Genomic DNA, 17,073 nt, shown 5'->3' with positions numbered 1-17,073 from the left:
ACAGTCTCTCTCAGCTCCATTCTTATTAGAGTTTGTTGCACCAGTTGAAGATACTTGGGTTGAAACTCCAACAACAGTTGTAAAACCTTGAGAAGTCTGTGTTACCTATAATGCAAAAGTAGAAACTTCGTCATGACTAATACAGTTGCAATGCAAAAGTAGAAAGTTAAAATATGAAGCTCTAAAATTGGTACCTGATTTAGAATGATTGGTGCAGTTGAATTTGGTTGAACATTGCCTTCCTCAATTGTCCTTCCAGATTTAGTTGGAGCCGATTTTACCTACAAATAATAAAAAACAAGAAAATTCAGATCAACTAATGCAAAAAAAAAAGGAAAAAATAATAGCAATTTAAAATAAAAATAAAAAATAAAAATAAACCTTTTTTGTTCTTTTTGGTTTTGGATTATCGCTAGGTGGCCTCTTACACTTCCTTACACTGTGTGTTAAATCCCCGCAATTTGAAAAAGTTTGAGTTATGCCCCTCCTTGTTACCTTTCCATCCACATTGATATCATCTTTCCCCTTTCTCTTCAGCTTCTTAGGTCTACCAGGTTGTTTCTTAAAGACAGGTGGCAAGATTAGTTGTGTTTCATTTGGAGCCCCGATTCCCATTGTGAATGGTCTGGCACAGGGTGAATTATGTAACTATAATCCTTTTTGTATATTTCAAGGGAATAATAATGGCTTACATAATCTTCTGGCGTCTTTTGTTACATTAGAAGTGTACAAGTTGCATGCGCACAGGAAATCCCAGTGAAATTCCACTATCTACAAGTGCAAGTGTGATTTTTCAAGTTCACAGCCCATGATTTGTTTCCCAAAGTGACTTCCCACAACCCCTCTGCAGCGAGAAAACAATCAAAATCAAGTGCCTTATGTTTAATTTCATTCAGCTTCTCTTGAATTCTTGGACAAATTTTTCCCTTGCACTTTTGAATCCATTCCTTCTTCTCTTGTATCCTACACATAAATTTCCTTCTCAAAGCCTCTAGCATAGTCAGAATTGGCGTATATCTGGCTACCTTAATATAATTGTTGAATGATTCGCATAAATTATTGCTCAACATATCACACTTAGGCCTGGAAGATATCTTATGCTTGCACCACTGAGTAGAAGGGATTTTTTTCAACCACTCCTATGCTTCAACCGATATTGCCTCAATCTCATTCATTTTCAGGTTTAATCCATCCTCCAAATAAGAAGTAGTTACCCCCCCACATCAAATCTTTTAATATTTTATCTTTGAACCTCATCATGAAGTTGGCATACATGTGTCTAACACAAAACCTGTGTTAAGAATTTGGCAATTAGTTTGGAAGCTTTCAGTAATCCCTTTTGTCTATCAGAAATAAAACTGCACTCTGCTATATCCATGTTTCCAAATGACGCAACCACCAGATTAAGAAACCAACCCCAACTTTGTTTATGCTCAGACTCAACTACAACAATAGCCAATGGAAACATTTGATTGTTCCCATCCCTTCCAGTGGCAGCCATAAGTTGTCCTCCAAATGGCCCTTTAAGAAAGCAAGCATCTAACCCTATCACAGGTCTACATCCCTCCTTGAATCCTCTCTTTTGTGCTTCAAAGAATACAAAAATTCTTTGAAATCTATGGAATCTTTGTAGTGGAGGTCCCTCAGTTCTTAAAATGGCAGATGATCCGGGATTAGTTTTTAAGATTTGATGGCAATACTGTCTATTCCTCGCATACTGCTCATGCACATTGCCTTGAATTTTTCAATGGCCTTTTTTTTTTGCTATGTACAACTTTTGCCGATGTGCATATAAAAGTATCAACGTACTGTTCTGCAAGGTATGATGAATTGACGCTCTTGTTGGTAAAGGATCTTAGACACAAATGAGGCTCACCTTTCAGACTTTTAATTTGAAAAGTTGATGATTTACCCATTGAGCTTGCATGTATCCTCCACCCACATTTATTCTTACAAATTGCTGTCACCCTTGTTTTTTTATTCTTTTCAAATTTCAGTTCAAACCATCTCTTCACTGAAAACTGTCAGCAAACACAAGACCCACCTTAATAATAGGATCTTTTAGTTCATCTTTTTCATTAAATTCGGGAAATTTCTCCCTGAACTCCTCATCAGATTCACTTGGCTCTGTCAAAAACTCTTGATCACTTTGTATGTCTCTCTCTTCAGTATGAAATGCATGTTGAACATGTGATACTTCATCCATTTGGTGGATATCATCTTCATCATTGCCTAAAGGGCTACAACTATCACTTAGTGTGTCACCTTCGGCGAAAAACTCAAAATCAGATAGTGCTTCAGATTCAGTGCCACTATCAGTGCTTAATGCATAATTAGGATCACTATTGTCTGTGTCACTCTTTAAATGCATAGCACCTTCAGCCCCCAAGTCATTACCATTTGTCTGTAAGTCAATACCAAGCTCTAGAAGTGAGGAAATATCTCCCAAGGAAATATCTATATCAATATCTTGTATAAACATATCAATTTCAAGCACATTTTTTTCAACAAAGAGCTTGAACATTTCCAGAACATCACGGTCAGTCTCAAGTAATGCAATGGCATTCTCATTAGGCAATTTATACCATAACACAAAAGTTATGGGATATCCAAGTTCTTTAACCATATCTAGCAGCTCAAAATACGACATTAAATCGGGATCAATATTGGGCACAATTGAAACAATTTCCCTAACATAATCAAAATAACTTTCAAACCTCCCTCCATGATTGATTCTAAAGGTAAAAAACGTATCTGGCATTTTAACCTATATAAAAACATGAATAACAGTAGCTAAAATCTCCAAACTTCCCAAAATTATGAAAACCCCTAAAACCCAAAAATCCCCAAATTCTACTGAGTATAGAAACCATCTCTTCAAAATCTTTTTCAAATAGATTCCCAAAACTGAATTTCAAAAAATTCCAAAACCCCCAAAACCCTTCACTCGTAAACCCCAAAATCCCCAAATTCAAAAAAACATAACTTTAAATACAAAATAGAGCTTGTATTGTAAATACTAATCCAAAACCGTAAATTTTGTATTAATAATTATGTCAAAGTATAACCCAATCCTTGAAGATTTAAACCCAAATTCCGCGTGGGATAAAACCCCAAAAAAATCCCAACCCTAAATTAAGCGAAAATTTCAGAACTTACCTTTGTTTACACCAAGTTCTCTTCAAATTTCTTCAAAGACGTCTATGATATGTTGAATCGCAGGGGAGAAGATGAATGACAGGGAAAGAGGGGAAAGTTTCTTTCAATGTGTTTTGCTGAACGTGTTTGATATTTTTTTCCCCCAAATTGCAAAGTATAAAAATGGCTACTTCTATTAAATAAAAGGAAGGGAAAAAATATAATTACACAGCAGAAACTAATATCGTTAAATATGTGAGAGTTGATTGTTAAGGTGAGGGGGTGTTTTGTCGCATTTCATAGTACATGGGGGTAAATGCGACAGTGGTGAACTGGTGAGAGTACAGGGGTGCAAACTGTATTTAGCCATTTTATTTTATTTGGTCTTGCACAAAAGAAATGAAGTTTTTTTTTTCTTTTTATTTTTTATGTTTTATGTTTATAATTTGATCTTGAATTTCGTTAAGGATAAGTTAGTATTTTTACGTTGGTGGTCTTGAACAAAGAAATTTGTGGGCTTCAATATATCGGCGGCCATTAATAAAAGGATAACGCTAAATGGCAATAGACCCATGACATGAGTACTTATTGAAAAATGGACATCCAACTTTTTTGTCTTGCAAATGAATCCACATCATTCAAACTTATTTGTAAATAAAGAAAACTCTTTTATATATACCAAAATTGCCCCCAACTCATTGAACCCCTAATTCAACTTCAATTCCATGATTTACACCCCAATTTAGCCCAATTTCACCAATTAACCAATTTTGACTCTAATTTTAATTTTGACCGCCTGAGACTGCTACTCAACTGCCGTTGGGTTTTTTTTTTTTGAAAACTTTTTTTCTGTTCAAAATTTTTATTATCATTAATATTACTATCTTGGCCTACAATATTTTAGTTTTGGAGACAATAATATTAATGTCGAAGACAGTGATTTAACTGTCTGAAGCAGTAATGAAACTGTCTAACTGACACAGTAATTTTACTGTATTAATCAATTTTATCGTTTTGCCCTGCCATTTTGTTGTTTTTACCGTAATATTATTCTCTCCTACCGTAATATTACTGTCTCATGCAGTAACTGTTTGAAACAATAATATTTATAATATTACTGTTTTGGCATTCAATATTAGTGTAGGAGAAAATAAAAAAAGAAATTCAAAAAAAAAAAGTCAACGCTGGAATTTAGCATGAAAAAAAATTAGAAAAAAAATAATTTTCTGAAAGAAATATATTTTTTCAAAAAATAATCAAAATGCGGTTAATGTGATATATTTTTTCAAATCCGGGTTCAATGTGAAATCTTGATGAAATTAGATACATGGATGAAATTGATGAAAATTATATTATGAGGGGTATCTTAGACAAAATATATGGGAATGAGTTTATATGCGAGACTATTTTTTGTCTAGACTAATGTGCATTTAATCCCTTATCATGGACACATTTGCCTCAATATTGGCAATGTAAACACTTTACAAACTACAAATGACCTTTTCGAGTTTTCATTTGTTCAAGAAAAATCATGATTGTGTCATTATTAATCTACGAGGGCTCAGTGTCACGGACTTGTTCGCGCATTGCGAATACTAAGTGATAAAAAACGAAGAAAGAACTTAAGAAAATAAGAGAGCTTTGTAGGAAAGTACTTGTATTCCTTGCGTGCTTACAATTTCTTGCATCTCTTGGATGCTTACAAATGAAGTTCCTACTCCTATTTATACTAGACCACCTCCTTAATGGATGGTGGAGATCTATTTGATCTAAGGACTAGGAGTCGTTCATTAGAACTCTAAAGAATTCCTACAAAATATTTACGGGAGTGTTCTAGAAAGTTTTCTAGAATCCTCTAAAGATCCCTAAGAAATCTATTTACATTTGTGCCAACTTAGGCCTAACTCTATTTGGGCTTCTTTAACCTCTACAACTCAAAGGAAACTGGCAAAATGTTGAGCCAAAATTGTCAGCCGTGACATCAGGCTGGCTAAATAATATATAGGGTTAAATACAAAAACACCCATGTACTATGAACTTTGTATCATATACCCCCTTATACTACACATAAATACAAAAAAAAAACCCTCACATTACATTTTTCCATATATGACGAAAATACCCCTACTCAAGCATATATATATATATATATATATATATATATATATATATTAATATATAGTTTGAGCCATTTTCCACTATATATTTTACCATTTTCAGTCAATTTTACGTGGGAAATTTTGGTATTTATATTTTTTTCTCCAAAACATCTGGCTGGTTAGATTTTTTTAATTTTCTGAATAAAACCTTTTATTTTTGTCATTTTGAGTTTCTTCATTTTTTTCTTAAATATCTTCCGGTAGTTCAAACATTCTAAGATTACAAACATCTTTACAATCCTATTATGGTTGAGAATTTGAACTACGGGAAGACATTTAAGAAAAAAATAAAAAAATTCAAAATGACAAAAAGAAAAGGTTTTATTCAGAAAATTAAAAACAAAATCTAACTAATTAAATGTTTTGAAGAAAAAAAATAAAAATATCAAAATTTCCCAAGTAAAATTGACCGAAAATGTTCAAAAAATATAGTGAAAAATGACTCAAACAAACCCTTATATTTATAGGCTTAGCAGTGGTATTTTCGTCAAGTTTTGGAAAAAAAATATAACAGTAGAAAGGTTTTTGTATTTATATGTAGTACAAGAGTTATATGATACAATATCCATAATACATGGGTGTCTTTGTATTTAACCCTAATATATATTTGATGAATTGAATATATAAACTATCAAATAATGCATTTGTTTATAATTGAGAGTGCATTGTATTGTACCTTGCCAAATAGTGAATCCGGCACTCCTGATTTGTAGTGACTCTTACCATTTTTTTATTGTGGTTTACGCCTCTCGTGTGGTTTACATTGGGCTTGAACTCGAGCAAAAAAAATAAAAAAATACTTGATGTGCTCAAGCTCGAGCTCGACAGAATGGACTCGATCTTGAATTCGAGCATGGTAAAACTGTCAAGCTCCCCTAATTACCGAAAAAAGAAAAAAAGAAAACTATATATTGTTTTAGACTGTAGAGCTACCCTACCTTAAATCAGCATCTCGAGGCCCCAACTACTGTTTATTTTATGATTGGTCAACGGCTTGTACATTTAAATAAAGGGATAATTAGTAAGAATTTCCCACATCATTTACATATATTAGGGTGGATATAACTATTTTTTCATAATTAGTGAAAACCCCCCTTCATATTGAACATGATATTTTTTAATTAATTATGTAATTGACATGACTAATACACCCATGTGTAATGAATTCTTTTTAAACACGTGATCTAGAAAAATCCTTGATAACGATATATCGGCATATTCCATAACCATCTCATCCCTCTCTACCATTGCGTTAATTTTCGCAGCGTTTCAAGTCACGCACGAAGATTAATATGTGATTTGGTTCAGAGAATCGGCGATTGCAATTGAACAAGACAGAGTTTTTTTTGGTGTTTTTGTTTGCAGCCCACTTTTTTTTAGAGCGGATTCGATGCATTTAATTGGAATTCACATGTATGCGGATTCTGTTTTAATTGCAGAAAGTTGTTTGCAATTGAATTCATCAAGATTTATATGTGATTCGTTTTCAGAGAATCGACGCTACTGTAATTGAACAAGGCGAGTTTTTTTGTTTTGTTTTTGTTTCCAACCTTTTTTTTTAATGCAGAATCGATGTATTAAATTGGATGTGATATGTATGTGAATACTTTTCTAATTGCAAGAAGTTGTTTGTAATTGAATTCATATATGCTAATAGTTGTATTGTGTTTGTCGCGTACTAATTGCATGAAGTTTTTTATGTATGCACGAACGATTTTATTTCGGGTTGGTAATGTAGAGATTTTTTGTAGCCGTTTTATGCATTTATATATGCGAATGATTGTATTTTGCAGTAACATATTCGTAATTACATTATTATTACAGTCGTTATTATGTGATTTTGCTTGTTCGAAGTGGTAATATGTGAATGCATCTAATATAACCATGACATATATGCTTGCAGATTGTGGAGAATGCATTCTTACGGATGATGAAGACTTGGTATCCATGTTTGCGTTGATGCGTGAATTATTGTTAGTGCGTATGGATGTTGTGGTGACGAGTGGAGCAGATACTGTGTGCTGTTTGCACCATGTATGGAGGAGTTTAAGTTTTGTCGTCCTGTTTTCTTGCTCGATGGTAACTTTTTGAAGGGCAAACACAAGGGCATATAACTTAGTGCGGTTGGAAAGGATGACGATGAACGTAAGCTGTACAATGCTTGTTATAGTAGTTTTGCAAATAATAGCTGTTCTCATCATATTTAAATAGTTGGTTTTGTTTTCCGACTCGACAATCTTATTCATACATCGAATAAACAGTTCAAATATATGCTTTTGACTTTGCTACAAGTTTGAGTTTGTTGTTGACAGTGTTAGTATAGTTGTTTGCAGGTTATGGTGTTCGGTGCACAATATTTATATAATAGTTGGATAAAACCAACTATTTAAATACGAACCATACCAACATTTACTCATCTTAAATTCAACCAATTCCATAAATCAACTACTTCATATCTACTAATTTCCAAAATAATATATCTCAATCACAATTTTTTAACAATCAACTGTTTCGAATGAACTATTTACAAATCAATTATGTTACATTCAACTATTTTCAAAATAACGTAATTAAAAAACAATTATTATCAAAATAAAAGATGTTTTTCAAGTTATAGTCGATCTTCACAACATGCTGCTTATGCCTATCATTAACAGCAAATACTTAAGACTTTCAGCAACAACAAATGCATATAACTATACTCAGATGAACATCTATCATCAATAGATACCACATACTATGGAAGTAATCTACGTCGTAACAACTATTACCAAAAATATCTTACGGATACAGATTGATTAAAGACAACTTGATCAAAAACAATTTGCTGAAATACAAAATGGTCAAAAAGTAATGATATGTCAACATAAAATACAAAAAACAAAAAAAAAAAAAAAATTCTAGCCAAGTTCATAACTTTATGATTCTAAAGAAGTTGTCGCTCAAATTTATCTTTTTTGTTGTGCCCCTATCTAGAAAGGTTTTCACAATTTCAACTCATATTGCTGGGATTTCTGATTCAGCTTCGTCCTTTATGATTGGTTGTTGCTCGAAAAGATTTTTTATGAGAAACACCACCACCACACCGCAGTCAACACTATCATCTTTTTGTTGTGGTGCTTCAGTAAGTGCAACGACTTTCTCGTTTCGACATACGATTATGAGTTTGTGATGTTTTGTTGTTTTGTCCATAGTTTTTTTTTTGAAATTATACAATACGAGCGTAAATCAAGTCAGCACAAGAACAAGTTACACAAAATATTTAGAAAAAACCTAATACAAATATAACCTCTTCCAAAATCTTTTTTTTCATAATCAGTTTTTTTCTAAAAATCACCTGTTTCATGAACTACTAATTTATAAAGTAAGCTATTTGAAAATAAGCTATTTCATAAACCACTATTTTACAAACTACACTATTTTAGACACAATTTTTTGATAATCAGGTTTTTTAAATGAATTATTCAACCACAATAGCCGTTTTCATACAAATTAGCCTATTTCAAACACAACTATTTCACGCTCAACTTTTTCTACCGAATTATCTTCAACTATTTTTAATATTCTGTATTCAAAAATCAACTATTTTCAACCACAATAGCCATTTCCATACTAGTAAACTATTTCACTAAGCAATTATTGAAGAACAGTTTTTCAAAAAGGAACAACAAAAAAGTTGTTTACATAAATCACAAACGTAATTACCGGCATCTGATTGCCGAATGTCGTTCATTGATTTCGCCTACGTTCTCGTGTACCGCAAAAAAAAATTCACAATTGTAAATTAGCTTTTTTGTAGAATGAAATATAATGTGTAAATGTACACAACTATTTCCAAATGGTACACTTACTGCTCGCAGACATCTTTCTCAACAACTAATGGCGGTGCAGGGTTGTGTACAACTTCAAGATTTTCGTTGATTTTGTACCTTGTCGACTTTTTTTGTTTCCCCTTTCTAACGTCGCCAATGTAGTTGTTTCCAGACATTCCGGTGATGGAGTTTATGGGCTAGGAAGGAATGGGTTTGCCCCGTCGATTGTTTCGTCGACTATGTAGCCGTTTATGCGATTTATGGTTTGTAGGTGGTAGTTTTTGGAAAGATTTGGAATGCGAGATTTTGGGAATCTGAATAGACACGATTGTATCAATCTCAAATCCCGGATTTTGCGTAATTTGTTTTTTTTTCAAAACAGTGGCTTCCAAAAGGCTATATTTGGGATTCATTAAAATAGTGGATTTCCTACTAATATTGAAAATGTGACTGAATCCACCCTTATTATAAAAACACTAGAGGTGGTTATGACTAATAGTCTCTTAAATAAATTGTGCTAATTTGACCTAAAAAACCACAACGAAACTAATTTATTTACTGTTTAATTAATAGAATTTTATTTTTCTCGGAAAAAAAAAATTAATAGAATTTTACATATATATATATATATATATATATAATTGTGAGGCCTAGGGTTAGTTTGTTTTGGTAAATTCCACTTTTCCCCCTTGTACTTTGGTCCGATATCACTTTATCCCCTTCTAGTTTTAATTGCATTGATTGCCCCACCCCCCCCCCCCCCCCCCCCCCCGCCCCCAGTACTTGAAAAATTGTCTGAATGTGGCACTCGCCGTTAGTTTTTAGATATTTAACATTAATAACGTTTGATCTAAGTTTGAAAATTACAAAAAAATCACCCATCTCAGTTTAAATAAGTATTAAAATAAATTAAAAATAAATTGTGGTTGCCGTCGTGGACTATGCTTTCTCGTTGTCTTGAATTTTTTATTATTTGTTTTTTGTTTTTTTTATTATTTGTTTGTTTTTTAATAATTATTTAAACTGGGAGGGTTGGTGTTTTTGTAATTTCAGAGCTTAGACCAAACGGTGTTAAGGTCAAATGTCTGACAACTAACAACGAGGGCCACATTGAGACAATTTTTCAAGTACAAGGGGGCAAGTCGATGCAATCGAGAATAGAAGGGGGTAAAGTGATATCGAGGCAACGTACAGGGGAGGAGTTGAATTTACCCTTTTTCTTATACCAGATTGTCCTACCGAAATATTTTTTACCGCATGACTACCGTACCATATCATACTGAAATATTTTGGTAGGACAACAATATTCAATATTCTTAAAATGATATTACCCTACCGTATAAAATTATTATTAATAAATAAAAAAAATTATTCTAATAATTAATTTATTTTAGGGGAAAGTACACTTTGCACCCCTGAACTATGAGGTTTATACTAAAGACCCCACTGAACTACAAAACGTACCAAAAAGCCGCCGCCGTTTACAATTTGTTTACCTATGGTGACGTGGCATCTTGATTTTTCCTTTTTCAACTATTATTGCATTAATAACATTTTTCTGACTATTTTACCCTTGATTTTGAAACTTGTGCATTATATGTTTTTGTCTTCTTCATTTCTTAAAAAAAAATCCAGCCCTCAACATTGAAATTCCATCAGATCAACACCACTTTGCGATTTACAAAAGATCAACTTATCATTCAGCCCTCAACATTGAAATTTCCATCAGATCAACCTATTTTGTTGAGCTTTTCAATTGTTTCTTCTTGAGCCGCACCATGAACAACATGAAAATGTGAAGATGGTGAGGAAATTGAATTGAAAAAAAACCATGAAGTGCTGCAAATTAAAGCTAAGGTGGAAGAAGGTACGCTTGCCATGGTTGTACCCAAAGATACAACCCCACACAATTTTAAGGACAAAAAAGTAAATTCACTCATATACTAACGCTGTTACTTTTTTAACGGTTGACTCGAAATAGTAGGGGTCATTGTGGTACGTTTTGTAGTTTAGGAGGATCTTTCATACATACCCCATAGTTCAAGGGTGCAAACTGTACTTTCCCCTTTATTTTATATAAAAAGTGAAGATAGTATATATGATAATAGGTTTTAGGCATGTCAAAAATATTTTGAATGCTTTAATGAATGATGATATAATTCATGTTAAAATAATGTATATGATAATTTTATTTAAGAAATATTTTATATTAGGTAAATTAAAAACATATAGTTAGAATATTTAAATCTTAAGGGCAAATGGCAAAAAGGGACATGATAAAGGACTTAAATGCACATTGGTAAAAACAATCAGTCTTTCAAATAAACCATCCCCATGTCTTTAGTCTAAAATACCCTCCATAATATATTTTTATCAATTATATCCATTATACTCTAACTTTCTTAATATTACATATTGACCCCGGATTTAAACAAATATATCACATAAACCCCATTTTAATCTTTTTTTCAAAAATATTGTTTTTCAGAAAATAATTTTTTTCCTGGTTTTTTTTCCGGCATGATTCTGGCGTTGACTTTCTTTCTTTCTTTTTTTTTAATTTTTTTTTTGAAAACATTTCTTTTTTGAATTTTTTTCTAGCCGGTCAACCGTCGTTGACCGCCGGTCTCTGGCGTTGACTTTTTTTTTCTTCTGAAATTTTGTTTTTTCTTAGAAAAAATATTTTAACTAATATTACTGTTTTGGCTGCTAAATTACTGTCTCAGACAGTAATATTACTGTTTGGGACAGTAATATTATGAATATTATTTTTTCGAACAGTAATATTACTATCCGAAACAATAATATTATTGCATGTGACTGTAATACTGCGGTCGGAGACAGTCATATTACAGTCGAAGACGGCAAAAATGCATGCAAAAATGATAAAATTAATTAATACAAATAGTATTACTGTCTCAGACAGTTAAAGTACTGTAAGAGATAGTAATTTAGCAGCAAAGACGGTAGTATTAATTAAAATATTTTTTTTTAAGAAAAAACAAAATTTAAAAAAAAAGAAGAAGTCAATTTACAGTTAAACTACTGTCTCCAACAGTTAAATAACTGCAGGAGACAGTAGTTAGCAGCCAAGACATTTTTTTAGGAAAAAAAAAAGTCAATTAACAGTTAAATTACTGTCTCCGATAGTTAAATAACTATTGTAGAGAGTAATTTAGCGGCCAAGACAACAATATAAATAAAAATATTTTTTTTTTAAGAAAAAAAGGTCAATTAACAGTTAAATTACTGTCTACGACGATTAAATAATTGTTGGAGACAGTAATTTAGCAACCAAGATAGTGATATTAATTAAAATATTTTTTTAAGAAAATACAAAATTTAAAAAAAAAATGTCAACGCAGGAGACCGGCGGTCTCCGATGGTGGCGGGTCAAAATTGAAATTATGGTCAAAATTGGGGGTGAATCATGAAATTGGAGCTGAATTGAGTTGAAAAAATTGGGGGTAAAAATTTTGGTATATGTAAAAGGGTTTTCATTATTTGCAAATAAGTTTGAATAAGATGAAAATATTTGAAATACAAAAAAGTTGGATGTCCCTTTTTTAATTAAATGCCCCTGTCATGAGCCTTTTTGAGATTAACCCTATCTTAAATACTAGTTTTGAACATTTTAAACATGTATATGCCTTGAATTGCTTAGAAAAGAAACGGTATTCAATTTTGACCGAAAGAAATGCCACGTTTGCAGAGGTAGAATTGACAGTTTTGAGGAAATATTAACTGGAATAAAAAAGATTCTACAATTACGGATAGATGGGGGTATTTTTCGATATTTAGCCCAAGTTTAAGACGGTGTCCGTAATTTAACCTAACATAAATTCGGAAAGAAAGAAGAAAAAAAGAAAGAAGAGAGAGAGAGAGAGAGTGTGATAGAGAGAGCGAGAGAGAGAGAGAGAGAAGAGAGAGAGAGAGAGAAATAAAGTACCAAATTCTTCCAACCAACTGGGGATAACCAGAACTAAGCTCAGAGAAGCAAATAACCACTACTTTGAGTACACTCGCCACATTCTTCCGTGTACTACACGCAGGCGCACACAAAATCCGAATCCATAAAATTCAGTGAGTAGCATTCAACCACCCCACACACGAATTCGAATCGGTACTCTGCACAATTTGCATACAGCAGCATCTTTTCAATTTTCCGGCGAGTTCCGACCAGCTCTAGCCGGAAGAAGAGAGGTGGTGTTTCCACGGTAGAGCTTTCGCTACTTACTATTTTTGTTCATATCTTCAATCTACATACTTTTTTCATCCTCGATTTATTGATTTTATCAAGTATTCAATGTGTTGTCGAGTAATTAATTACTAGCTTGTTTTAGCTTGTTTTGCGTGTAATTGAGCATTTCTTAATTAGCAAAATTACCCACTCGATTATCGATAATTTTTTCGTATTTTTAGTCTGGTTTTTGATGATTTTCGCTATTTCCGAGTTATGTATGATTCAAGCTAGTTGAGGAATCTCCGGAATAAATTGATTTCTGTAAATCAGAATCTGGTGAATTTTTGTTACCCTTCATTTGGCAATTTCGTATATGGATGTAGGAAGAAAATTCGATAATCCATTCCTTTTTTTGATATGCCTGATCTTCCCATTTAATTTATGAAATTAAATTAAATTTAAATGTGAAGTATTTATGACTTTAGACAGATTGATTTTTACTTTCTATATTTAATTTTCAGATATTCGACTTTCTATATTCTTTACGTTGAGGTTTTGTGGGCGAATTTCTTACCTACGAACTTTGGGATAATCTTGCAACAATGAGCAATGGTTCGAATAAACAAGAAAATTATCAAGAAAAGCAATTTTCGAGGGATGACATAATAGGTAGTGAGTTATGGACAGACGGGCTGATATTTGCTTTCGAATTTATAAGAGGGAGCAGAAATTACTGGACACCGATCGGTTGGAATAGGATTTCCGAACTCCTTCATAAGGTGGAAGTTGACTGTGACTCTGTTTGGGGCTCTCAACTGCCTATTGAAACAGACGACGACGAAAACGATGATTTGACGGTTGCGGATGTGGCGACTCCCTACTGGGAATGCCCTGTGGGGCCCACTTGGTGGTGCCACGTAGACGCAAGTCACCCTTGTATAGTATCGTGGTTGAGCAATGCACAGTGGTTACATCCTGCAATCGGTGTTGCGTTGAGAGATGAAAGTAAGCTCATAAGTGAACGTATGAAGCACCTCCTTTATGAGGTAATATTCTTCTCACTAATAGAATCTGCAAAGTTTTTTCTTATCTGTAATCGTTTTTCTCCTTTTCGGGAGTGAGAAGGGGGAAGATTAGCAAATCTGAAGGTCTTATGAGATTTTGATAATCGTAAGGCCTCGTTTGGTTGGGGAGATTAATCATGATTAACTAAATAATTGGACTTTGTTTGATATTTGGTATCCCCAATAACTTGTCGGGTCGACACCGCAAATATTATGTTATCATGACTTATCTTTGCCTTCTAGGCATGTTTTTTATTGGATCTTCCAAGGTCCAATAATATAACTGGGTTCATTAGATTATTTAATCTTATCTTAGCAACCAAACGAGGCCTAAGGAGATCAAGGGTGTAACTTATTTTACTTCTCCGAGAGAATTTATAGAAGAGTGATCATGGACTCGATACAAGGATTATTCCTTTAACTTTCATGAATCACTAATTCATGTTGTCCTAAGAAAGCATAAGACATAATAATTGATCTATGAAATATTTTGAAGCGGTTATGAAATTGGGACGAGTGAAAGAAAGGAAAACGGCAGTACATGAAAACTTCTTTTCCTTGTTCTCCTATATTATCGAATACACGCATAGTTGCGCAAGTACTTACACCCGTATGAACAGGTTCCGGTAAGAGTAGCTGGCGGACTACTGTTTGAGCTGTTAGGACAGTCAGTGGGCGACCCTTTTCTGGAAGAAGACGACATCCCGGTTGTAATAAGATCTTGGCAAGCACAAAATTTTTTGTTGACTGCATTGCATGTGAAAGGTTCTTCATCAGAAATGAACGTGCTAGGTGTTTCCGAAGTTCAGGTTCGTAGATATGTCTCTATATTACGATAAGCACCGTGCAATCGAGCTGTTTCTATTCTCGAAAATTCCTAGATGGTTAATTTTATTTTTTCTTTTTTGGAATATTTTTTTTTTTGGATATTTTATGATTAAGTACTTAGATTTGGTATTTGGATTAGGAACTGCTTGCAGCTGGAGGTAGTAATGCACCACGAACAAGTCACGAGGTGGTCGCTCTTCTTGCTTCTCGCCTTGCCCGCTGGGATGACAGGTCAAAAATTTTAAATTTATTTCGTAATTATATTTTTGAAGTTCATGTTGACAATAAATCGTAAAATGTATTAATCTTTCTAGGTTGTTCCGTAAATACATTTTTGGAGCAGCAGATGAAGTTGAGTTGAAGTTCATGAACAGGTAATTTCGTTGTATATACTTGCAAGATTTTTTTTTATCAATTGGAAATAATTTAGTTTTACGCATTTTGTCTTCTCAACAGGAGAACTCAAGAGGATATGCATATGTTCAGCATAATTTTGAACCAAGAAATTAGAAGACTGTCGACACAGGTATCCTGACACAGTCCCGTTGGAAAATGAAATTTTCGATGTTATCGAATTTTATTTTTTGGCGAGTTGCTTTATTTCGATTACTGTAGTTGAGGGGATGGTCCATATATGTTATTATCCTTTAAATTAAAATGTTTGCGCTCTGAGGACAGCAATGCGGTAACAATCGGGCAGGTTTCTTGTTCGTAAATAGGTAATAAGGGTAAAATGGTCATTACACGCGAGGGAGGAGATTGTGTTTGAACTTGTCCAACATGTAAGGGGAGATGTAGCGAGGAGCCTTCTAGAAGGAATAAGAAAGAGCACAAGGCAAATGATACACGAGCAAGAAGCAGTTCGTGGTCGCTTGTTCACAATACAGGATGCCATGCAGAATACTGTTCGTGCGTGGTTGCAGGTACGCCCTTTACACCTTCTCTATTCTCAAAATAAATATATATTAGTAATTTTCCCGTTAATCGATAATGATACAGAGAATAAACGGTTATTTTCTCGTTAATCGATAATATTATCGTTAATCGTTAGTCGTTAATCGTTAATTTTGACCTGTATTGTACAATTAGTTACAAGAATAAACGGTGATTTCTTGATAGAAATTCCTTCGATTTCGGTAGCAGCGTGTAGCAAAATCGAGGAATAATGAAATTGATTTATTAAAATTTTCTTCTATGGGAACGAATTTATTAATCACGGTAATTTGATATTTTCAGGACCAGAGCCTGAGAGTGCAGCATAACTTGGGAGTATTTGGAGGCTGTGGACTCGTTCTTTCGGTTATTACTGGACTATGGGGAATAAACGTCGATGGAATTCCCGGTTCTAATAATTCGCCTTACGCATTTGCGATTTTTTCGGGTGTACTCTTTTTAATAGGTGCGGTTCTAATAGTGATTGGGTTGATATATTTGGGACTGAAAAAGCCATTGTTTGAAGAGAGAGCTGAGGTGAGAAAATTGGAGCTTCAACAACTTGTGAAGATGTTTGAGAAGGAAGCCGAGACTCATGCCCAACTCAGAACAGCAAATCCCAAGTCTGAAATTTCGTCGGCTGCTAAACGAATATTTGTCGATGGCGAAAATGTCGTTATCATCAATTGAATAAACTACATCACTCTCTGCAGTTTGAAATTTTGTGCTTATTATTCTTCTTAAACATCACTTTTAACATTTTTCAGGTGAAATTGTTAGCTCAATGTTGAATTTTCCTCTTGTTTCCCCTTTTTTTTTTTTTTTTTTTTTTTTTTTAAACCCTCTTGCTAAGTTTGATTTGTATTAGTTCCTTATACAAGATCTAGTATTTTAAAAAGGATAAATTACGGTCACCGCATAATCTAAAGTTAAATTACAAAAAAACCCTTTATGTT

At 33.4% G+C, this 17,073-nt stretch overlaps 1 protein-coding gene across 1 annotated transcript; it reads left to right on the top strand.

Moving 5' to 3' along the window:
* The first annotated feature begins 13,007 nt into the window (after positions 1 to 13,007).
* On the top strand, positions 13,008 to 16,934 carry LOC105964453 (Magnesium transporter CorA-like family protein). Its single transcript, XM_012988962.2, has 8 exons — positions 13,008 to 13,326; positions 13,814 to 14,338; positions 14,977 to 15,165; positions 15,324 to 15,415; positions 15,499 to 15,558; positions 15,641 to 15,710; positions 15,904 to 16,107; positions 16,421 to 16,934. The coding sequence occupies exons 2-8, from the start codon at positions 13,895 to 13,897 to the stop codon at positions 16,805 to 16,807; spliced, it is 1,446 nt and encodes a 481-aa protein (XP_012844416.2). The 5' UTR covers positions 13,008 to 13,326; positions 13,814 to 13,894; the 3' UTR covers positions 16,808 to 16,934.
* Positions 16,935 to 17,073: the final 139 nt, after the last annotated feature.

This window comes from Erythranthe guttata, chromosome 8 (genome assembly GCF_056151865.1).
Source record: "Erythranthe guttata isolate IM_541 chromosome 8, IM_541, whole genome shotgun sequence".
NCBI lineage: Eukaryota > Viridiplantae > Streptophyta > Magnoliopsida > Lamiales > Phrymaceae > Erythranthe > Erythranthe guttata.
This window is presented reverse-complemented; position numbering and strand designations above follow the sequence as displayed.

Excerpts from the sequence above, each read along its gene's own strand:
- LOC105964453 (XM_012988962.2), top strand. The coding sequence starts at position 13,895 with ATGAGCAATGGTTCGAATAAACAAGAAAATTATCAAGAAAAGCAATTT. Across the intron at positions 15,166-15,323 it reads TAGGTGTTTCCGAAGTTCAG|GAACTGCTTGCAGCTGGAGG; the intron begins GTTCGTAGATAT and ends TATTTGGATTAG. Across the intron at positions 16,108-16,420 it reads CTGTTCGTGCGTGGTTGCAG|GACCAGAGCCTGAGAGTGCA; the intron begins GTACGCCCTTTA and ends TGATATTTTCAG.